Source organism: Bos indicus x Bos taurus, chromosome 23 (assembly GCF_003369695.1).
Source record: "Bos indicus x Bos taurus breed Angus x Brahman F1 hybrid chromosome 23, Bos_hybrid_MaternalHap_v2.0, whole genome shotgun sequence".
In the NCBI taxonomy this organism is placed as follows: domain Eukaryota; kingdom Metazoa; phylum Chordata; class Mammalia; order Artiodactyla; family Bovidae; genus Bos; species Bos indicus x Bos taurus.
Window position 1 is genome coordinate 29,838,195 of NC_040098.1, and position 23,802 is coordinate 29,861,996.

At 47.6% G+C, this 23,802-nt stretch overlaps 3 protein-coding genes and 1 long non-coding RNA gene across 8 annotated transcripts; 2 read left to right on the top strand and 2 right to left on the bottom strand.

Moving 5' to 3' along the window:
• The first annotated feature begins 1,407 nt into the window (after positions 1–1,407).
• On the top strand, positions 1,408–7,100 carry RNF39 (ring finger protein 39). Its single transcript, XM_027524425.1, is given in 4 exon segments — positions 1,408–2,198; positions 3,886–3,908; positions 4,123–4,214; positions 5,649–7,100. Coding segments are annotated over 4 exon segments (1,062 nt in total). The 5' UTR covers positions 1,408–1,832; the 3' UTR covers positions 6,230–7,100.
• PPP1R11 (protein phosphatase 1 regulatory inhibitor subunit 11) lies at positions 7,037–10,232 on the bottom strand. 2 transcript variants are annotated; one of them, XM_027524430.1, is made up of 3 exons: positions 9,660–10,232; positions 8,720–8,828; positions 7,037–8,283 (listed from the first exon to the last, which is right to left on the bottom strand). In XM_027524430.1, exons 1-3 carry the CDS (start codon positions 9,669–9,671, stop codon positions 8,081–8,083), a joined length of 324 nt encoding a protein of 107 aa, XP_027380231.1. In that variant the 5' UTR covers positions 9,672–10,232; the 3' UTR covers positions 7,037–8,080. The 2 variants fall into 2 exon arrangements, with proteins under 2 accessions (XP_027380231.1, XP_027380230.1); XM_027524429.1 differs by having other exon boundaries at positions 9,895–10,190.
• A 3,651-nt stretch (positions 10,233–13,883) lies between these two features.
• ZNRD1 (zinc ribbon domain containing 1) lies at positions 13,884–17,701 on the bottom strand. 3 transcript variants are annotated; one of them, XM_027525277.1, is made up of 5 exons: positions 17,596–17,698; positions 17,244–17,398; positions 16,905–17,023; positions 16,373–16,482; positions 13,884–14,468 (listed from the first exon to the last, which is right to left on the bottom strand). In XM_027525277.1, exons 2-5 carry the CDS (start codon positions 17,377–17,379, stop codon positions 14,444–14,446), a joined length of 390 nt encoding a protein of 129 aa, XP_027381078.1. In that variant the 5' UTR covers positions 17,380–17,398; positions 17,596–17,698; the 3' UTR covers positions 13,884–14,443. The 3 variants fall into 3 exon arrangements, with proteins under 3 accessions (XP_027381078.1, XP_027381079.1, XP_027381077.1); XM_027525278.1 differs by having other exon boundaries at positions 16,905–17,005; positions 17,596–17,696; XM_027525276.1 differs by lacking the exon at positions 13,884–14,468 and having other exon boundaries at positions 16,265–16,482; positions 17,596–17,701.
• Positions 17,702–17,728: 27 nt separating this feature from the next.
• LOC113882097 lies at positions 17,729–23,392 on the top strand. Of its 2 annotated transcripts, none has more exons than XR_003508284.1 (3): positions 17,729–17,823; positions 22,096–22,171; positions 22,608–23,392. It is a non-coding gene; the product is annotated as an uncharacterized LOC113882097 (long non-coding RNA). The 2 variants fall into 2 exon arrangements; XR_003508283.1 differs by lacking the exon at positions 17,729–17,823 and adding an exon at positions 18,379–18,419.
• The last annotated feature ends 410 nt before the right edge of the window (positions 23,393–23,802 follow it).

Sequence of the window (23,802 nt, forward strand, 5' to 3'; positions counted from 1 at the left end):
GCGCATGCATGTTTGTGCAACAGTGTGTGATTGCAGTTGTAGACATCTGAATATTTACTTATTCACAACCCCCCAGGAGTACCCAGACAGAAAGGCCTAGCATGAGAGAGGCAGAGGAACTAAGATAAGGGGGAGAGAACAGGAGGGTGGAGGAGGAGAGAGACAGAGATGGAGGTAATGAACAGGGCATGAGGAAAAATCCAAAAAAAAAAAAAAAAAGAAAAAATCAGAACGTAGAAGAGAAGACTTTCCTGGTGGTCCAGTGATTAAGAATTCATCTGTCAATGCAGGGGACATAGGTTCAATCCCTGGTCTGGGAAGATTCCACATGCCACGGGACAACTAAGCCTTCTGTGCCACAACTACTGAGACTGTGCTCTAGAGGCCAGAGGCCACAACCACTGAAGCCCGTGTGCCTAGAGCCTGGGCCCCACAACAAAAGAAGGCACTGCAATGAGAAGCCTGCTCACTGGAGCTAGAGATGGACTGTGTGCAGTAACGCAGACCCAGCGCAGTCAAAAATAAATAAATACGTTTTAAAAAAATGTAGAAGGAAGTTCCATGCAAAGAGTTGACTCATTGGAAAAGACTCTGATGCTGGGAGGGATTGGGGGCAGGAGGAAAAGGGGACGACAGAGGATAAGATGGCTGGATGGCATCACCAATTCGATGGACATGAGTTTGAGTGAACTCCGGCAGTTGGTGATGGACAGGGAGGTCTAGCGTGCTGCAACTCATGGGGTCACAAAGAGTTGGACACAACTGAGTGACTGAACTGAACTGACTCTAGGGATCTGAAATTAAAGAGGGGCAGGGTGGGGTCACAGCAAGGCCATAAATCAGAAGATCTGGGTATGGCTTCACTTTGGGTCATCACCTGTGTGACCTTGACAATGCCAGCTGTCTGGGCCTCAGTTGACCAAAAGAGTGAAAATAGATAACCTTTGGGTACACACCAAAGAAGGAGAGGAGAGAAAAGTGGAAATAAAAACATACACAGGGAAAAGAGACAGAAACAAGTAGAAAGAGAGATAGAGGAAGAAACAACAGAGGCCTGGGAGCCAGCCAGAGGTAGAACGGAGAGAACCGGACCCGGACTCCTTGAGTCAGGAATGTGGGCGCCTGCTTCCCACCCCTTACCCCAAAGCTTCGATGTCCTTAAGCCCTTAATAGGTAAGGCAGGCAGATGGAGAGAGGCGCCTGGAATGACAGCCACTCGCCAGCGCTCAGAGGCCTGCCAAAGCCACACAAACCAGATCTGTCTTCAGTGCCCCCAGCCCCCCAGATGTAGGTGTGCCAGCCACCTGGAATGACTCATACCCTGGCGATGTGGGCACACATACCAAAAGCAAGCCTGGGCATCCTGCCCACCTGCACAGTGCAGGCCAAGGGGAAGACGATATCCCGGCTCTTGAGGGAGGTTGGGGTGGTGGTGTCAAGGGCTACGCACCCCACATCTTGCTACTTTGCTACCTTGCCCCCAGAGCGCCTCCTAGCGACCACCTGCTCGGGTCGAGACCTAGGTGTCCCTTCCACCCTCCCCCCCCGAATCTTACCGGGAAGCGGGAGAACCAGATGGGGTGTTACGCAAGGCCTGATGTTTACCTCCCGCAGGGGCCTCCTCCCTCCCTATAAAGCCTGACGTGGTGGGGAGATTGGCGGAGACAGACTGGTTGAAGACGGAGGCGATCCCAGGAAAGCCTCAGAAAGTTAATGCGGGAGGCGGAGAGCGGGGCAGAGACGCAGCCAGCAGCCGAGGCGCACCGCCATCTGCGCACCCGAAGGCGGTCGCGGTGGTCGCGGAGGGGACGGCGCCCGGGCGCTGGCTCCCCATGGAGGCGTCCGAGCTTCTGGGACCGGGGCTGGTGGAGCGTCTGGAGCAGCTGGCGACGTGCCCGCTGTGTGGGGGCCCCTTCGAGGACCCGGTGCTCCTGGCGTGTGAGCACAGCTTCTGCCGCGCGTGCCTGGCCCGCCGCTGGGGGACCCCGCCGGCGACCGGCCCCGAGACGCCCCCCACCGCCTGTCCGTGCTGCGGCCTGCCGTGCCCCCGCCGCAGCCTGAGGTCTAACGTGCGGCTGGCGGTGGAGGTGCGCATCAGCCGCGGGCTGCGGGAGAAGCTGGCCGAGCCCGGAGCCCGCGCGGGGAAACGCCGAGGCGGGCGCATCCCTACCATGGGCTGCCTGGACCCGCAGGGAGAGGTGAGGCGGGGTGCGCTTCGCGAGTCCGCAGCTGTCCGCGGAAGGGGCGATCGGCTGGGGAGAACAGCAACTCCCGACCCGGGGCCCTTCTGGAAGTTTAGGCAAAAGGAGTTGGAAAGAGTCCAGCTGAGGACGAGGGGGCGGCGGCTGTCAACTGAGAGGTGCCAGGACGCACGGCGGGAAGGAGTTGACGCTGTGCCCAGAGCCAAGGGGGCTGGACGGATGCCTGGCTCCTGTTAGAGGGGCTGGAGGGAAGGGGTTAGGGAGGCAGAGAAGGGGCTGGGGCACTAGACAGAACTCGGGGAGACCCCCGAGGCCCTGCGAAGAGCGCGCGAACTGGGAAGCTGGGAAAGACGCCACTGGGCGCCAGTGAGGAGGAGGCCCGGCGGGGAGGAAAGGGGAGGAAGCAGAAGGGGGCGGGAGCAATCTGGGGGCCTGGGAGGTTAGTGAGGGAGATCGAAACTCGCCCAGGGGAGGAGGAGCAGGAGGGAGGGCGGAGAAAAAGCGGGAGGGGAGAGATGGAGGGGGGCTGTCAAAAGGAGGGAAGAAGAGAGGCAGGTCCAAACTTTCCTGCAGCGTCCTGGGGTAGGTCCCCGCGCTCCGGTCTAGACCTTGCTGTGTTGCTTGTTATTGTTGTTCTCAGCCCCTCCCAGGGCCCCAGGCAGAGGAGGACACGGGTGGAGGCAAGGTCTGGGAGAACAACCTGGGGACCCCTGGCTCCTCTCCACTTCCCACCCTGATCGCCCACCCTCCCACTCTCCCGCGTCCCTCCTGGGCCTCTGACTCCTTGGCGGTCAACCATCCCCGTTCCCTTGATCGACCCCCAGGCGCCCCGGATTCCCTTCTGGCTTCTCGCCAGCCGCCGAGCCGGTCTAGAGTCTTGTTTCCACCCTTTGAAGTCTACATATACCTAATTAGTCTCTGTGTAATTGGCATAACTAGACAAGTTGTCTTTCCTCTCTCCCCTTCACCATCCCTCTGGTCTGCCCCAGTCTTCTCCACTGGACAGAGACGTGGAAAGAAGGAATCCTAGAATTTGGAGAGGGAGCATCCCACGCCCTCTACCGGCTCCCAGGGTGCCCTGCAGGTCGGCGGGGCCTTCTGGGACACATCCAAGTCCAGCTGCCTCCATGGTCAGGGTAGAGAGACACAGAACAAAAGGCCCAATAAACGCCACTGGGCTTTTATGGCAAGAGGGGAAGCGGTTTTATTATAAGACTTCAGTTAACGAACTCTTAGCCTAAGGACTCTAGGTATGTGTTTGGTCTCTGTGATGGATAAAGCTGGATGTTTATCTGGGATAGACCCTCAGGAACGTGGATGAGCATAGGGGCATTGACACAGAGAAGGGAGGTGGGGAGGAAGCAGGGAAAGGTGAGGACTCTGGGGGCAGAAAAAGGCCGGGATGACACTAGGGAAGGGGAACTGAGTGGCTCTGGGGCGAGGGAGGCGGATGGTGGGGGGTGGAGTTAGGGGGATGAGAACGTGGTGATGGACAGGAAGGAAAGGTCATGCAAGGAGAAGGGGAGAGTGAGAGGAATAAGGAGCACACGGGGCTAAAGATGGGAGATCACTTTGAGATGCGGAGAGGGCCCTCACCAGAACAGACCCAGCCACCTGAGGGTGGGGAGCTCCCCTCAGGATGAAGCCCAGAGCTCACACCCATGTTTTTTTCTGTCCACTCCAGGATATGAAGATGACATGGAGAAGGTGAGTTCCATTTTTACTGTTTCTTCCTTTCCACTACCAGCGGCCACATCCATCACCTGTCACGGGAACCACAGCTTCATCCCCACTCCCAGACAGGTTTCCTGGGTTGGCCTCACCCTTTTCTGCCCCAGAGATGTGAGTGGGGGAGGGGTGCAGGCATCAGAGGGCAGAGGGTGTCTACCAATTTCTTGACTCTTCTCCCTCATCCCTCCAGGTTTGATGCCCCAACACCCAAGGCATCTAACTCAGAGGATGAGCTCCCTGAAGATTACCCAGTGGTCAAAAACATGCTTCACAGACTGACGGGTAAGGAGGGCAGAAGAGAGGGAACTAAATGAGAAACTTTTCAGTTTGTTCCCTTTTCTCAAATATGATCCAGTCCTTTTTGATGTCTCTGTTAATTTCCTAGGGCTGCCATAACCAAGCATCTCACACTAAGTGGCTTAACAGAAATTTAGTGTCTCATGATTCTAGAAATAGAAGTCAGGTATCAACAGCATTGGTTCTTTCTGATCACTGAAAGGGAGAATCTGTTCCAGGACTTCTCTCTTAGCTTCTGGTAGCCTCAGGTGTTCCTTGGCCTGTGGATGGCATTCTCCCTGTGTCTTTCCTCTAGACACACTTCCCTCTATACACACTTTTTGGGTCCAAACTTCCCTTTTTATAAGGACATGGGTTATATTGGATTAGGGTCCACCCTAATGACCTCATTTTAACTTGATTACCTTTATAAAGATTCTCTTTCCAAATACAGTCAAATTCTGAGGTCTTGGGGGGACTTCATATTTTGGGGGGGGGGTGAAAGAACACGATTTAACCCATAACAAGGTCAAGACTTAACCCTCGTGTTCCAGCCATTCTCCCCTTTCCTGTTCATACACTCACACAACAGACCCCTGGAAGTCCAATCTCTGCTGCCACCACTTCTCATCACTCCCTTCCAGAAGTGTCCTGGAACTCGCGTGTCTCCTTGCCCGTGGGGCTCTGGGCCTTCTCTGCAGCTTCTGGGGAGTTCCTTCCATCACTCCCACGGCTGTCCTCTGCCCCTCTTTAAACTGCCTAGAGAAGGTGCTCCACCCTGATGGACACCCACCATCCCAGATGGCTTCTAGTACCCCTAGTCCAGAAATCTTTCTTTAAAGCACCCCAAACACACAAGGTCAAGGACTAATTCTTTCTGGTCCCTTGGCTATCACCGCCTTCTCTCTCCTCCGCCCCACCCTCCCTGTAGAACTAGGCCTGTCTACTCCCACCTATTCCTGTGGGTGGTGGGCTGGTTTATCAGGATACTTCGGATTCCTCTCTCTGCCCACCCCCTCACTTGGGGTGCTGGTTTCTGGTATCAGTCCTCCTCTTGAGCTCCACCTTTCCCATCCTGTGGACCCAGCTCCCACGCCCTGCCCCAGATGCTGCAGATTGACATATCGGTCCTCCTGGCTCCCAAGAAGTCAGTCCAGCTTCACTCTCTCCAAGTCCACAACCCAGACAACCCCTCCTTGAACCTCTGCGCTATGCCCCTGCCCTGGGCCGGCAGGGTCCTTCTCCAGGCCCAACTCTCCAGAAGGAAGTGGCCCATCAGCGCTGGCGGGGTCTCGCCCAGGCCTACTCTTCATTCGCCTTCACCCTCGGTGGTCCTACAGCCGCCTTTGTAGAGCGCTGTTGTGAGCCTCTTGCGTCCGACCCCGTCTCCGCCTGGGAAAGCCCTCTCACACGGTCTTCCTCGTGCCTTCCTCTCTCCAGCCGACCTGACCTTGGATCCTGGCACCGCACACCGCCGCCTGCTCGTCTCTGAGGACCGCCGCAGCGTCCGACTGGCCCCACCGGGGACACCGGCGCCCCCCGATGGCCCGGCGCGCTTCGATCAGCTTCCAGCGGTGCTGGGCGCGCAAGGCTTTGGGGCTGGCCGCCACTGCTGGGAGGTGGAGACCGCGGACGCCGCCTCCCGCGGAGACTCTTCCGGGGAGGATGAGGACGACGGGGAGAGCCTCTACGCCCTGGGCGCGGCCGGGGAGTCGGTGCGACGCAAGGGCCGAGTAGGGCTGTGCCCCGCGGGGGCCGTGTGGGCCGTGGAGGGCCGCGGCGGCCGGCTGTGAGCGCTCACCGCCCCAGAGCCCACCCCGCTGGGCGGCGCCAGGCCCCCGCCGCGGCGCATCCGCGTGGACTTGGACTGGGAGCGGGGCCGCGTGGCCTTCTACGACGGCCGCTCCCTCGACTTGCTTTTCGCCTTCCAGACGCCCGGTCCCCTCGGGGAGCGCGTGTTCCCGCTGCTGTGCACCCGCGACGCCCGCGCCCAGCTCCGCATCGTGCCCGCGGAAGGCTGAGAAGCTAGCCCACAACCCCCGTTCTGGCCTGGCCCAAATGAGCACGGTCATCCGTACTCATTCCAGGGATCCTGCCCGTGCCCACTGGGCAAGTGTATTGAGAAGCACCCCGGACCTCCCTCCATATTCTCCAAATAGGACCTCAACTGGCCTCGTTTCCACATCCATGCCCAAAGCAGAGTTCCTGAACCTCCTTCCCCCATCTTGGGATGCTCCTCCCCCTCGGCTATCTCAGTACTTCCCCCAGGGATCCCTCCCCTTCTATATTTCCCAGGCTTGATTGGGGAACAGGTCCTGCCCCACCAGTACTGGTAAATGGCCCATTTTTAATACATAGAGGGCCAGCTGGTCAAATATTTACCTCCCACCCCTGCCCCTCCTCCTGGCAAAGAAGAGCACGGTGCCCTCTCCACAGCTCTGAGGTTTGGGCTTCCCTGCCTTCTCCACTCTAAGGTTTCTCTTCAAGACAAAGGAGACCTTCCTCCCCTAAGACAAGAGGCTTAACTCTGGCCTGGGCCTTAGGGCTCTCTTTTTTTGGGAGATGGGGGGCAGGACAGTTCTATTCCACCCTGACTACCTTCCATGCTTACAGCCATTTCCTGTTAAGAATCTTCTTAACCAACAACCCACTCCCCACCAGCCCCACAGCCAGCTCCATATGAGCATGGCACATACTCATAACACAGAACCAATGGTGCTACCTCTCCTTTTCTCAACCTGGGCATGGCCCAGACACCCCAAATTTGCCCTTGTATATACAGCCTCACTTCTTTCCCCATATGTATAAATGGGTCCATATTTAACACATTTTGTGATGTTGGGTTATTTATTTTGTGCATCTGTGGCAATAAATGAGATCTCAGTGGTGGTATGGATTTGACTGATCTCTGCAACTGTGCACTGCAAAAGGCCTGGAAAATGATATCCAGATCCCAGTAAGGGGTGGGGAGGGCTGGGAGGGCTGGATATCTGGGCTGGGAGAGACATCAAGGCCTTGGAAGGAAGGGGTGAGATTGCATCTCTTGGCTCCCTCCCTTTTCCATCCTCTCCCAGGGACCCAGGCCCCTGGGTCGGATCTGTCTCCTAAGTTGGAAGACCAAAGGCTGAGGAGATAGTGGGCTCTAAGTGACTAGTCTTGGAGCCAGTTTTGTCAGAAACCCTAGTCACATGAGAACGGTGAGGAGAGAGGACATGCCCATTTCTTTTTTCCATTTCTCATTAAAGGTGAGAAGGACAAAGACCTCCCTCTCTCCTAACTCCTCTTAAGGGCTTGGGGGAAGTGGGCAGGAGAGAAGGGAAAGGGCTAGGAGCCCTGAGGTCTCACAGAAGACCTCACATCCCACAGGCAACGACTAAGAGTTAGGATGACATAAATACATAAGTGGAAGAGCTCTAAGCCAGGATTAACAAGCATAGCTGGAGCAAGATTGCCTGGAATCTGACTAGGACCCTGGCAGTGAAAGCTGGGGCTGCTGGAAACCCAATTTAGCTGTTTGGAACTCAAGTAGAGAGTGCAAGGGGCCAAGATAACTGGATCCCAGGACAGGCAGTTTGGCAGTGAGAACAAAGGAAAAAGATTGGGATCAAGATGCCTGGATCCCTGGAGAGAGGAGGCTGGGTATTGTAAGGAGAAATGAGGGCTGGGGGAACCCAGAAGCCTAGGTTCTGGAATAGCAGCAAGTCAGAATTCCAGGATCTCTGTCCACCTTCCTCTCCCTCTTCCCTCTGTCAGGCAGAGGAGAGGGGAGGAGGGGGCTGGAGAAGGGATCAAATCGTGGGTTTAGTCCCCGAGTAGCCACATGAATACATTCAGGGCCAGACAGACACAGGAATGGTGGGGGAGCGAGGAATTTAGTGCTGCATTGGCCCTGGAGGGGGCTGGGAGGGGTCAGGAGGCTGGGGAGGGCTGGTGGGGCTTGGTCCCGGGGTTGCATGACGCCGTCCTTTGCGGTGGCCCCGCACACAGTGTGTGTGACCACAGCCCTCCTCTTCCTCGTCATCACTCTCTGTGGAGCTCTCGCCAAAGGCCCGAGGTTTCTCATAAATACAGCAGCCTGGATTTGGATGGAGGAGCCCAGTGAAAAAGGAGGAAGAGTTCAGATGTAGTGTCAGTTCCATTCCCACTGGATCTCAGTCAAAATTCCTACTTCCCACCATTTTCTCCTTCTACCTTCCAGATCCAGCTTCCCCAGGCCTACACTCTGGGACTCTGTCACCTACCCACCTTGCCTTTCCAGCCGGGAATCCAAAGCTCCTCTTCTCCCACCTCAGATACCTTTGACTTTAGGCCTTGCACATGGAAATTGAAGCCCCTCCCTACCTCTTTCCCTCTAACTTTAACCTCCTCTCCCTGATAACAGAGAACCACCAAGGCAGCCACAGGACTGTGAGCATCTGGGGGCTTTGGGAAGGCCAGTGAATGCCTGAAGGCAAAAGATATGCTTAGGGGAGCCAGGACTCCAGCGTTACTGTGGGGCAACAATTACTCACATTTTGATGAGCGGCGGCCCATGTGTTCATTGTCCACAGTGTCACTCGTCCATTCCACCTTTTTCTCTGGCTTCCGTTTCCGAAGTTTGATGGTTAGGCTCCGGTTCTCCTGGAAGGTTAAGAAGGATAGGCATACCTAGCTAGTCCCCTCCTACTAACTCTTCCTGCGTCCTCCCTGGGGCCTCCTTTCTTCCCTTTCCCAGTTCAATCAGGATCACAAACACAGCTACAGAGGAGCTGATGCTGGGAGGAGATAGAACAGGTTTTTGACCTCAAGGAGTCCCTTGAGGAATTCTGTTCTTAGTATTCTTAGTAACCACTAGTATACAGAGAAGATACAATTCCTAACCTAGGGAAAGTCCCAGCAAATCTTCAAAGGAAAATATAATCCTCGCTGTTCCTCCATCTTCCTCCCCAAATCATCTTTGGTGGTATTAATACATGAAAATTATTTTTTCAGTCACCAATGCCTAAACTTTGATCTCCCTTTCTTTTCCCAGAACGCCTATTCTTTTTCCCATTAAAGAAATGACTCTGTTCTCACATCTCTCATCCTCAAGCCCAGCCCTCCCAATCTGTTATCCACCTATTCTCCAGCATCCTGGCATCTCTAGTAACTATTACTCTAAACTCCCTTAATCAAAGGGTTATTAAGCCCGACAGGAACATCTCCTATTGAAAGCAATGTTTTTGCAAAAACGCTGTTTTTCTCTACATCTCTGATTTTTCAAAATACTCCCATCATCTCCCTTTTCTTGTTCCCTCATTCCCTCTGCTTCCGTTTGCAATAATCTCTTCAAGAAATATTTATTGATAAGCATGCTTAGTGTCAAGTTTCCCTACAGCGAGCTTCCAACCATGCTTTCTCACACAACCCTTCATTTCCCCCAGTACATCCCTTGCTCATTAATCGCCAAGTTCCCAGTCTTTCAATACTTACAGACACCACCATCCCAAGCAGTATCACCTACATCTTAACTCTATTGCATGTCACTTGACCAGCCTTCTGCACCAACTCTGACACACCAAAAAATCCCTAATACTCTGCGATTCTCCCAAACCCACTTCCTCCCATATCCCCAGGCCCAGCCCATCCAGCAACTCTCCAAAGCCTTATCCCTTCCCTCCCGGTATCTCTCAGACCCCTAAACAGCACCGCCCCCAGCCTTTCTCACGGGCTCCGTTGTCACGGTAACCGTTGTCTCAGTGACGGTCTCACTCAGCCCGGCCCCTGCCTCCGCCATGGCTAAGGCTGAGGAGAGAGAGAAGCGGAGGAAAGGGGATGAGGCACCCTTCTGTCTTTTCTGTGTCTCTGAGGTCTAAGAGAATCGGTATCGATTCAGATTAGCAGCCAGGATCCTCCACCTTCTTTTTTCCCCCTCCTCCTGGGCCTCCGCTGCCCCACCCCTGGGGATAACCTGTCCAACCCCAGTTCCGGCTCCCTACTTCCGGGTGTGACGCGTTCTGTGGTCCCCCTTTTCCCTTCCTGGTACTAAATGCGTCAAAGCGCTGGGTCGCCGGATTAGTTCCGCCGTAATGTGACAGTGCGCAGGCGCCGCAAGGAGGCGACACAACTTTGGCGGAAGAGGCATCACTTTTGTACGGGAGCAGGAGGCGGGGCGAGCAATGACTGCATGGTCTTGCAAAGCAGAGATTGAGCAGGAATCCGCGGTGGAGGTTAGAGCTGGGCCTGTTCCTGAAGACTGGGTACCGCACCCGGTTCAGACGTCCCGTAGCTGAGTCCATTTCATTGCCATTCCTTGTGTGTGTGTGTGTGGCGGGGGGGGGAGCGGGGCGGGGGGGGGGGGGTGAGGGCGGGAAAAAATAAGGGGCAATAGTAATGATCCTACCACAGCCTAACTTCGTTTCCTTATTGTTTTATCTGGGAATTATGCAGTCGGGACCTGGGAGCAGCTGGAAACACACTTGATTAAGAATTTTAATCCTCCCTCTGTGCCCGTAGGGGTTGGAGCAGGGCACTTAATGCACCTTCAATATGGATTATTTCCTGTCACTGGCGCATGAAACACTCTCGAGTCTGCGTTTTAGCTCCAAGTCTACAACAACAAATGGGGAAGACCGGAAAAAATACTAACAAAAATATAAGACATTAGAATATTAACATAGATGTAAGACTCATCTGTGAAACTGAGTTTAGTCACATACTGCCTACACTTGGTCTGGGGTGGAGATGGGAAAGATTAAACACAGAAATGGTCATCAGTTCAGTTTAGCCACTCAGTTGAGTCCAACTGTTTGCGATCCCATGAATTGCAGCACACCAGGCTTCTCTGTTTACCACCAACTCCCAGAGCTTACTCAGACTCATGTCCATCGAGGCGGTGATGCCATGCAACCATCTCATCCTCTGTCATCCCCTTCTCCTCTTGCCTTCAATCTTTCCCAGCGTCAGGTCTTTTTAAATGAGTCAGTTCTTCGCATGAGGTGGCCAAAGTATTGGAGTTTCAGCTTCAGCATCAGTCCTTCCAATGAATATTCAGGACTGATTTCATTTAGGATGGACTGGTTGGATCTCCTTGCAGTCCAACAGACTCTCAAGAGTCTTCTCCAACACCACAGTTCAAAAGCATCAATTCTTCAGCGCTCAGCTTTCTTCACAGTCCAACTCTCACATCCATACATGACTACTGGAAAAGCCATAGCTTTGACTAGATGGACCTTTGTTGACAAAGTAATGTCTCTGCTTTTTAATAAGCTGTCGAGGTTGGTCATAACTTTTCTTCTAAGGAGCAAGTGTCTTTTAATTTCATGGCCACAGTCACCATCTGCAGTGATTTTGGAGCCCCCCAAAATAGTCTGTCACTGTTTCCCTATCTATTTGCCATGAAGTGATGGGACCACATGCCATGATCTTAGTTTTCTGAATGTTGAGTTTTAAGCCAAATTTTTCACTCTCATTTTCATCAAGAAGCTCTTTAGTTCCTCTTCACTTTCTGCCTTAAGGGTGGTGTCATCTGCATATCTGAGGTTTTTTATATTTCTGCTAGCAATCTTGATTCCAGCTTGTGCTTCATCCAGTCCAGTATTTCTCATGATGTACTCTGCATATAAGTTTTAAGCAGAGTGACAATATACAGGCTTGACATACTCCTTTCCTGATTTGGAACCAGTCTGTTGTTCCATGTCCAGTTCTAACTATTGCTTCTTAACTTGCATACAGATTTGTCAGGAGGCAGGTCAGGTGGTCTGGTATTCCCATCTCTTTAAGAATTTTCCACAGTTTGTTGTGATCCACACAGTCAAAGGCTTTGGGATAGCCAATAAAGCAGATGTTTTTTTCTGGAACTCTATTGCTTTTTTGATGATCCAGTGGATGTTGGCTCTTTGATCTCTGGTTTCTCTGCTTTTTCTAAACCCAGCTTGAACATCTGGAAGCTCATAAATTACAATATAAGCCAGTTTGTATGATAAAAATAAGTGTATGTTTCTCAAGGAGCAAAAGAGTGGTAAAGAACAGGCAAGCAGACGAATGAGTTTTTTAGGTAAAGAAAGCAGCATATAAATTACTTGTGTGTACTGAAGAAAATGCATTCCTGTATTTGCAGAGTACATCATGAGAAACTCTGAGCTAGAAGAAGCACAAGCTGCAATCAAGATTGCTGGGAGAAATATCAACAACCTCAGATATGCAGATGACACCACCGTTATGGCAGAAAGCAAAGAGGAACTAAAGAGCCTCTTGATGAAAGTGAAAGAGGAGAGTGAAAAAGTTGGCTTAAAGCTCAACATTCAGAAAACCAAGATCATGGAAAATAGATGGGGAAACAGTGGAAACAGTGTCAAGACTAATTTTTTGGGCTCCAAAATCACTGCAGATGGTGATTGCAAGCCATGAAATTAAAAGACACTTATTCCTTGGAAGGAAAGTTATGACCAACCTAGATAGCATATTCAAAAGCTGAGACATTACTTTGCCAACAAAGGTCCATCTAGTCAAGGCTATGGTTTTTCCAGTAGTCATGGATGGATGTGAGAATTGGACTGTGAAGAAAAGCTGAGCGCTGAAGAATTGATGCTTTTGAACTGTGGTGTTGGAGAAGACTCTTGAGAGTCCCTTGGACTGCAAGGAGATCCAACCAGTCCATTCTAAAGGAGATCAGTCCTGGGTGTTCATTGGAAGGACTGATGCTAAAGCTGAAACTCCAATACTTTGGCCACCTCATTCGAAGAGTTGACTCATTGGAAAAGACTCTGATGCTGGGGGGGATTGGGGGCAGGAGAAGGGGACAGAGGATGAGATGGCTGAATGGCATCACCGGGTCGATGGACGTGAGTTTGAGTGAACTCCGGGAGTTGGTGATGGACAAGGAGGCCTGGTGTGCTGCAATTCATGGGGTCGCAAAGAGTCGGACACAACTGAGCTACTGAACTGAACTGAAGGAGAGTTCCAGATGATGACTGACAGGTAGACGTGGTTATGAGGCCCTGTAAAGTTTGCAAGAAACTTGGAGATTATCCAGTCCGTAAAAGGCTTAAAGTAGGACAGGACATGAACAGATTTTATTATATTTCAGGAGTGGGGCACTAAAGTCAATTACCAGAAATGTTCAGACACACAGTGGAAGAAACTAAGTTGCCCATCTGTCTAAGTTGCCATGGATAGTGTATCAGTTCAGTTCAGTTCCATTCAGTTGCTCAACTCCTGGAGCTTGCTCAAACTCATGAGAGCTCCCAAAATATAAAGGGCCACACAACTGTAAGATAAATCATGTCTGTCATCTTCTCAGTCCAGTTCAGTCGCTCAGTCGTGTCCGACTCTTTGTGACCCCATGAATCGCAGCATGCCAGGCCTCCCTGTCCATCACCAACTCCCGGAGTTCATCTTCTAGTCACTACTTAAACCAAAGAATGCAGGAATACTAATTCCCAGGCTGAAATTTGAATATGCTGATTGTGCCTGGACTAAGTATTTGTTTGCCTTTAAAGTTTTTGGCTCAAACTGAAAAAAGTAAGCTATGACTCAGCATGTAGAGTTTAAAGCCCATTAAAATAAAAAATCTTTGTGGATTGGGATTCCTGTTGATTTTTTTTCCTACTTTTCTATATATGAATCTGTTACAGTGTAAAAAATATGTGTGTGTGTGTGTGTGTGTGTATATAATATTATCTCAAGAGCAATAAAAAAATTTCCAGAATGTCCACCTTTGTCTTTGAGTATAGATTTTATTGTCCAAACTTACATATCAAATTAATCTGATCCAGAGTTTTCTGTTGAAGCTCAGTATCCAAACTCCCACTTTTTGTTTCCCTAAACTCAGGAACCAAATAAGATTTAGATAATGAAGGAATACGTATAATTGCCTTTTTATGTTATTAGCCTCATTCCTGGCTCCATTTTTTTATCCTTGTTTTTTATTCCCCTGCCTCCTTTTTCTTTCTGCTGTACTAATTTATATTCCCTTTTTGTCACTGATACATTTGTTGAGAGAATGAATATATCTCTAAGCTAATATAAATATCTTTTCGAACAAGACAGATTATAAATAACATACATATGTCTGGCTTTTATAGAAAAATATAACTTTAATAAGGAAACTCAATGAGGGTAGGAGTACTCTGGGGACAATGGTAATCCACACATGACGATCTGCTTTTCCTCTGCGAACAGAACACTGTAATAGGGAGATGGACAAAGGAGCTAAGAACCCAATATCCTCCAGCTTCCAAGTAAGAAAAGGATTGTTGAGTCGCTTAGAAAAAAAATCAAGAATCTTCCTTCTCTTGGAACCTATAGAGAAAGAAAAGACTTGTTATATTTGTTCAAAGGAAGAGGTACTAGCAGTGTAAGATGAAAGAAATAATCAAGGAAGGACTTTCATTTATGACCATAGAGGACTAGCTCCCCTAAACAACCCTACACAAATTCAAGACAATTAAACGTGCTGGGATTAAAACTGTGTCTTGCAAATTATGAATTATGTCAAGATTTCTTAGGAAAACAAAGAACACTAGCCATAAAAGAAAAAAGGATAAACTAGACCTCATAAAAATGAAAAACTTCTGGTCATTAAAAAAAAAAAGTTAAAAAATTTTAATTTTCTTAGTTGTTTAAATTAAATTAAACAATTTCTCAGCCTGACTGAGAAATACTCCCCAAAGGCATTTCTAACTATAAATATTTTTAATCCATTGATGAGAAGGCAAGAAAGTAAAGGCACTCTTCACACTGAGTGAAAGTATATAAAACCAGGAACCTAGACAGGTACATTCAAACTGAAGCCCCTGGTACACTGGTGCCCTTGCTGTTTTGAGAGCCACATGAGTGAACCGGCGACAAGCCTACAATGTCTGAGAGGAGATACTCTGAGTAAGTTTGAAACCTCCAAAGGGCTACACCTGTGTATAAAAGTGAACAAGAAAAAAAATCCAACTCTGCAGAAGAGGAATTTGACTGTCTCACTAGGTAGAGAGAGAGAAAAAAAAAAAATTTCCCTCTAGAATTTCTAATCAAAACCTGGCCTTACATTGGATTTGCAGCCCAAATCCATACTACCTATTTGCTACAAAACACATGAAGCTGAGAATTCATTTAAAGTCATTCCAACTTGGTAGTGCTTCAAGGCACCTGAAGAGGAAACCCATATGCTAAGAATATAGTTTTCACTCCAGGCCTCAAAGAATTCCATAGTCCAAATTCTTAAAAATCTGAGCTTATGTTCAAAAATTATAAAACAAAAAAAGCACCATGAGAAAGTCTGCAGGAATAATGGCAGCATCAGACCCACAAAAACTGTGGGTATGAGAATTAGGAGACACAGAATATAAATATCATGCTTAATATATTTAAATATATGTAAGAATTAAAAATAATTTAGGATTAAAGAATCATGAATTATTAAAAATGACTGAGGAGACTTGAAAAATAAGCAGAACTCAAAAAAAAAAAAATGTTTTTAAGTAACAATAACTGACACAAACTGAAGACAGAATTAGTGAAGTGAAAGAAAGACCAGAAGAATTTACCTAGAAGCAATATAAAGAGAAAATAGATGCAAAATTACGAAAGGGTGAGAGAAATGGAGTAGTGGGTAAAGTCTAATAAGCAACTAATTAATTAGAACTCCAGAATGCGAGAACATAGGTAAAGGCAATATTCAATGAGATATGGCAGATAATTTTCCAAGGTTGATGGAAAAGAAAAAAAAATCAATCTTTACTTTCAGAAAGCCCAACAAATCCTAAACATGATAAACAAAAGAAAGCCACATCCAGATATACTTTAGTGAAACCACAGAACACCAAAGACAAAGGGGAGTTCTCAAAACTATTCAGAGAATCATGTTCTTCAAATCACCCATGACTAATTCTCACCGAAATAAAACTACCTTGAGTAAGTACAGTGGAAGATGCAACAGTAACACCCAGATCATCAAGCAACATTTGCTTTCTGTATTTTTTTTCTTTCCTTTTAAATATCTTAAAAGGTTTAATTCACCAAGTATAAAAAGGATAAGAAAAGTGTAATTTTCTAAAATAAAAAACGACCACAAGTTTCCCTATGACTTCAACTGTACAGAAGAGGGATGGGACCAAAGAACACAACTGTTTATTCAGTACAAAAAGCAAATCACTGGATTCGTTTAGGTCGCAAACAGACTGAGAAAGGGCAGAGAGGAGGGGAAGGATACGCACTTGCAGTTGGTACAAGTGTAGAAGACAGTCTGCCCCTCATCGGCTGATCGCATCTGCCTGGTGTGGTATGCCATTCCCTCGTGCCCACATCGAGAGCAGCGCCTGTCAACCTGAGAAGCAACTGGTGGGATTAATAAGTCCTCTTCCCGATCACAGACATCGGGCTGTCACACTCCCCAGACTCTGATGTTTTAATAGACCCCTCTTCCCTCTTGGAGGACTTCCCACGTGGCGCAGTGGTAAAGAATCCGTCTGCCAATGCTGGAGACGCGAGTTCCATCCCTGGCTCGGGAAGATCCCCTGGAGGAGGAAATGGCAATCCGCTCCAGTATTCTTACCTGGAAAATTCCATGGACAGAGGAGCCTGGCAGGCTACAGCCCACGGGGTCGCAAAGAGTCAGACACGACTCAGCATAGCACACACCCTTCCCTCTTGGAATTGGGTACAAAACTGTCCAGATCTGAGCAATCGCCCCTCCATTTCTTTCCCACCCTCCTTCGTTGGGGCCAGTCCTCGATGTCATTCACTCACCACGGGTCCCTGGAACTCAGGTCCTTCCTCCATCGACAAAGGCATGGCTGTGCCCAGTTTGTTAAACACAACTGAGGTCTTCACAACCTTCCCCTCAAAGTCTGCGCAAGCAGTAAGAACTGGTTGTGGAGACAGTAAGGAGGGCTGACACCCAAAACTACCTCTCTGTTAGGACAGGAGGCCTTATATTCTTCCCTTCAGGTTTCGACCCAAGGCTAAAAGTGCCTGATTCCCTGCTTCAGGGTCCCCCTCTTCAATCCAACCGATATTAGGGTCCTCAAGCCACTGACCCTTTCACGCTGGGCCCTCTGCCGGGGTCGCTGAGTACAAGCCCCTTACCTCGCACGTTGATGGAGAAGCCACAGCGGGTACAGGCGACAGCATCCTGAACCCCGGGCAGAGGCAGGACCGAGCCGCAATCTGGACAGAAATCCAAGTCCGACTGAAAGCTGGAGCAGATGCCGGCGAGGTCCATGACGGAGGGTGGTCGAGGGCTGAGAAGAAGGGGAGACTGCTAATAAAAGAGAGTAGCTCCCTCCCCACTGAAGGGTCATTCCTATTCTGTCCCTGGACCTAAGTGTACAGAACCCGAGTCCTTCTCCCACGTATGCCTGTGCCTTTAAGACCAATGAGCCCACATATCTAGAATTCCAAGCCGGGGTCCGGTACTTCGACTTGGGGGCTTGCTTACCTGGGACAGGCGAGAAGGGGAAGCCAACTCCGCAGGCTAGAACGCCGGCTCTACGCGGCAGCGAAGTAGCGAGAGCAGGGCGGGCTAGAGAGCCCCGTCGTTCGGCTTGTCGATTGGCTGTTACGTCATAATTAATCGCAAACTTGGTCCCCGGAGGGAGAGGAACCATTGAAGGAAGGTTGTAGCGCTACCTTCAGGCTGGTTTTGTGACGTTGGATAAGAAAACAGGTGATTGAAGCTGAGCCTCTGGTTGTTTTTCCCCTCATTACCCAGTTCTGGGAACTACAATTTCCTCTGTTCCTGAGTTGGTTTAAAAAAAAAAAAAAAAGCGAAACATTCTGGGAGTTACAGTTCTAGCGCTCCTCGGACCTCGCGATGCAAGCAAGGGCGCTCTGCAGAGCACCGCCTGGCTCGAGTGCTGGGCCCTTGGCGACGAAGAATTGATGCTTTTGAACCGTGGTGTTGGAGAAGACTCTTGAGAGTTCCTTAACTGCAAGGAGATCAAACCAGTTAAGCCTAAAGGAAATCAGTCCTGAATATTCACTGGAAGGACTGATGCTGAAGCTGAAACTCCAATACTTTGGCCATCTGATGCGAAGAACTGACTCATTTGAAAAGACCCTGTTGCTGGGAAAGATTGAAGGCAGGAGAAGGGAAGGACAGAGGATGAGATGGTTAGATGGCATCACCCACTCGATGGACGTGAGTTTGAGCAAGCTCCGGGAGTTGGTGATGGACAGGGAGGCCTGGCATGCTGCAATACATGGAGTCGCAAAGAGTCGGACACGACTGAGCGACTGAACTGAGCTGGGCCTTTCGAAGGGGTGAGTCGGCCTCTTATGGGGCATGAAGTGGAAACGGTGAAGGCGGAGGAGGAATGCCTAGTCACTAGGAAGGGATGAAGTAGGACACTTTAGGAAGGGGCTCAAGACTTTGGAGGTAGTGGAACAGAAGAGATTGGGACTCCTTCCTCTTTAGATGCCTGTCAGATGAGGGAGGTTAGCATTAGTCAAGGGAGCAGCCTTGTGACGAAGACTGTCGAAGTTTGCTTTCAGTTGCGGACCCCGTTCCACCTTGTCCCCGGCCTCCCATCCGACCAGCTCTACATCATCATTGCATCCATTAGATGGAGAGTTGACATATCCCTGATCTTTTATAAAACATGAGGACAAGTGTCTTAAAAGTCTTGCTGTTTTAATTCATCTGGAACCTACAATTTAAAGTGTAGAATCTTGTCGTCCTAAAGGGACAGCTTCTAGATGAGTTTCCTAGTTCTCTCCCAGCCCATCCACCCCCTCTCAACCTCATATCTGTGCTAAGCTGCTTATGTATGAAAGTTCCAGAGCCATCACTATTTTCTCCTGTTTGAAAGAGAACCAGCTGTGGTCTCTCCTGGAGAGGTTTTGATCCTCTACTCTCTGAAATAATGGAAACAAACTAGTGAGAAGGTTAAAACTCTGACAAAGCTACTAGAAAGTGACAAGCCCCTTAATAATTTGTCTTACAAGGAGAAGTCTGCTGAGCCCATGATGGTAGGCAAGTTTTTATTCTCTCTTCTCTGTGTGTCTGTCTCCTTTAAAAATAGAAATTGAGATTGGTCCAACTTTCCCTTTCAGTATCAGTTCAGTCTGTCAGTCCTGTCCAACTCTCTGCGACACCATGAACCACAGCAGGCCAGGCCTCCCTGTCCATCACCAACTCCCGGAGTCCACCCAAACTCATGTCCATTGAGTCGGTGATGCCATCCAACCATCTCGTCCTCTGTCATCCCCTTCTCCTCCTGCCCTCAATCTTTCCCAACATCAGGGTCTTTTCAAATGAGTCAGCTCTTCGCATCAGGTGGCCAAAATATCGGAGTCTCAGCTTCAACATCAATCCTTCCAATGAACACGCAGGACTGATTTCCTTTAGGATGGACTGGTTGGATCTCCTTGCAGTCCAAGGGACTCTCAAGAGTCTTCTCCAACACCACAGTTCAAAAGCATCAATTCTTCGGCCCTCAGCTTTCTTTATAGTCCAACTCTCACATCCATACATGACTACTGGAAAAACCATAGCCTTATGTCTCTGCTTTTTACTATGCTATTTAGGTTGGTCATAACTTAACTTCCAAGGAGCAAGCCTCTTAATTTCATGGCTGCATTGACAAAACTCAGTGAATATCCACAATGAGTTGAATACTGTCCTAATGCAGTAAAGTAACTAAGCATTATAAGGCATGTCTCTTTCCCAACAAAAGCTCAACAGTCTGTTCCCGTTCATATTTATTAAGCACATATGCCAGTCTTTGAGCTGAAGTTGTGGCTGTCAAGCTAAAAACTGTGTCTCTGACCTTAAGGAATACAAATGAATAATTAGAATGCAGTGAAAGTACACTTACAGGACAAAATGTGAGAGCCCAGGAAAGGCATATACAACATATATGCCTGTATACTTCAAGGAGGACTATTTATTAAAAAGTCCTACTTATTAAATAGGACTTTAACTATGTATTAAATAGTTTATAAAAAAAACTATAAAAAAGTTTCAATAAAAATATTCAGTATTATGGAGAAATTAAATAGTTTATAAAAAACTATAAAAAAGTTTCAATAAAAAGATTCAGTATTATGGAGAATGTAAGAGGATGATGCTCATATTCTGTGGTGAGGATAATCACCAGTTAACAAATCATTAATTTTGAGAACATGGGATTACAGACTCTAATGTTAGGTACTGTGCTAGGTACTGTGTACACAGAAATAAAAGTAAGGTGGTCATATTTTTAAAAATCTCAAGTATATGTAGTCAGGCAAGTAAGAATATGCCCAAGAGGTTAGTGAGATCCAATATTCGCTAGCAGATCCTTTCTAATATGATAGATAGATGTCTATATTTGTAGATAAAAAAGTTATAGCTCCTACTCTATGAGTCTGAATTTCAGCATCAAAATGTTAAAAGTGATACATGGATACAGATATCACAGTGGAAACCAGGATTGATTTTCAAAAGAGTTGTAGAAGTAAAAAATATTATGTTTATAGGGAGGCAAAAATTGCTGTTACATAGAGAAGACTGGGAAGATTTTATGGTCAAGTCTTGACCTGAGGAGGATGGACAACTGCTGTTTATTGAGAACTTACCATATATAAAGCATTGTGCCAGGATCTTTAATTGTCATTTGTTCTTTATAACTCCAAGAGGCAAATTTTTGTCTTATAGTTCCATTTTACAGATGAGGAAACTGATTTAGAGAGAGACTGAGTTACCTACCCTGAGTCACACACCTGGGAAATGGTGGAATTAGGATTCAGGCATAGCCCTGTAAGGCTTCAAAGCCCATGCTGTGTAAACCATAAATGGTATAAATAAAGGCACAGAGATGAGATGCCAGGCATCCTTAGTGGCTTAAATATGACCTCACAGTAAACTCAGATTAGACCAGAGATGACACACAAAAAGTTGGTAGTCTTCACTTGTGTTGCCATCAGCCTGTCCTATAAATAAATCCAGAGTGACCCCAGATTCTCATCCCTACTGGATCAACAGGGAATAGTCTCAATGGATTTAGGTTGAAGAATGACTGGCAGAATAAGGCAGGCAAGCAGAGAGTGAACAAATAAGAACAGAATTTCAGAACAAAAGATTATAGGGCAGAGATGCTGTATGTGGTGATAGAGGCAGAGAGGGCCCGGCTCAAGAAACTGCACAAAGAGAATGAACTGATAACACCGAAGTCTAGACTCATCCCAGAAGACAAAGGAGGAAGCCGGACTGAGCAGTATGGTGTAAACGTGCTTGGGCAACGCTTCACCAAGGAGCCCGTCTCTTCCCACGCCCAGTCCCTGGTGCAAGATTCAGAATGGTTCATGTTGAGTCCACAGGAGAAGTATGCGTTTAAGTTTATATGACAGGATTACAGTTGGCCCTCTATATCGGAGGTTTCCCTATCCACAGATTCAACTGTGGATGGAAAATAGTCAGGGAAAACAAAATTATGGAAAGTTCCCAAAAGCCAAACTTGAACTTGCCACTTAGTGGCAACTGTTACGTAGTATTTACATTGTATTAACAACTATTTACATTGTAGTAGGTATTATAAGTAATTGAGAGATAATTTAAGGTATATGGGAGGATGTGCCAAGGTTATATGCAGATATAATATCATTTTATATAAGGGATTAGCACATGGAGTTTGGTATCTGGAGGAAGCAGGTCCTGGAAATAAGGGACATTGGTGGGGAGGGTGATCCACAAATACCGAGGGATGACTGTATGCTCTTATTTATATGTCCTTATTTTTAAAAGAGTATTCATTACTTGTCACCATAGGAATGTCATGGTTTCTCATCAGAAAATGGCCCTGCTGTAGTCCTACCTATTCCTAGGTGTTTTCTTTCTGAGGGAAATACCTTTGGCCTTAGGCAAAACAATTGGGTTCTTTTGATTCAGTTGATATGAGAGCAAATTTGTTCTGACATCTCCCACCTTCTGTTTTACCTTTGCTCTTTTATCTTACAGATTGGCCTGGGCTAAAGTATCAAAAGACCCTAGGATTGCTGCAGGTCAACAGTCTCCACTGGAGAAAAAAATATTGGTAAATAAATCATCCTAACATCATACCATTTGAAAAGACTAGAAGAAGGAAAGTTAGGTTTAAAATCCTACTGCCACCCAAGTGACACTTTGCTGTAATGTGTCCACACTGGCAAATATTTTCCAGCTAAATCTTTACTTGCAAAACAAAGTATTATTTTCAAAACTACCAACACTATTAAAAAAAAAACGAACCAACTAGTTATTGATTTTGGTGGTAAGAACACCAACTTTGAGAGCTTGCAGGCCCACCTAGGAGTGATGGAAGTAAAATCCCTGTTACTCCAAAGTTAATGAAAGACCATGGTCCTTTCTTCCCCCACCCCCACCCCCACCATGGTACTTTCTTGGTGTCAGTAATGAGATAGGCTCCTGTTTAAGTATGTTCAAAGTAAAAAGATGGTCATATTACAAAATTCTGCACCTCACCTTGACAGAATCTAGGTGGCGTACATACATCAGAAGCAAAACAACTGATAATTCAAAAATATCAAGAGGAGTATGAAATGCTCTGTAGGGAGCAAGGGCTTTCCCTTGACTACTGGCTTGCCAAAGCGGAGTCTTATTATAATAAAAGAATAATGGAAATGGTGAAAGAACAAGAGAAAGGCAGTGAAATCAAGAAGAGATTGGAGGGAAAAACAACCCAAAGCATAGAGAGACAAAAACGGTATTATTTGCTCCCTGAGAGAGAAATGAAACACATAGAAAGGCACATACATCGAGGTCGACGGGTCAGAGAGTTTAAGAGTAAAACATTTAAACAATTACCACCACACTCTAGTGAAATAAAATTTCCCAGAATTGTGCTGGGAGGGCATGGCATCCAGAACACACAGAGAAGAAAGCAGGTAAACGAGAGAGAACAGATGCAGATTAAAGATCACCGGGAACGCATGATTCGAGGGAGAGAACTTGTAAAGCAAAAACTCAAGGAAGGAATCTTGAGAAAAGACCAGAGCCAGCCTCCTATGCATGGGAAGTGTGAGAGCATAAGAAGCATAAAGAAAGAGATAAAAGAGTATGAAAGTGTTATTGCATATCCACTTTTCCAGCCATGCAATAGCAGTCGGATTAAAGTGAATGTTCTGATGGAAAAGTCTCAGAATAGAGAAGAAAATAACACAATTATCAAGCCACTTCAAAGAAGATTCTTAACTATGCCACCCTTTTTGAGAAGTCAAATAGGAAAAATAAAAGATTTGGTGCTTTCATGATTAGATCATGTCTCTTAAATGAACCTTTATTTTTTAAACAGGAGAAAATCAAACAAAAGTTTAATAACATACATACATGAGAGAGACCCAGGAAAATTGAGTAACTCCCTCCCACACACACACACTTTTTTTTTAATGCTAGTTCTCTTTCGTAGGGTTCAGTGACGTTTCTCATTTATACAGAAGTGTCAGATAGTTCTGGAGTTTACAACTAGCTTCGCTATTTTTCATTGCCTTGTGTTTGTTCAAGTTGCTTATCCTTTTTGATGTTCATTCCTAATCTGTAAAGTTGGAAAATAATAGTTCCTAGCATTTATAAGAGGATTTCATTTTTGTGAACCATTAGCATGTATCAGATATTTCATAAATATTGGGTTTTCCATTTGGAAAGACCTGAGTTGGGCAAAGATGGTGA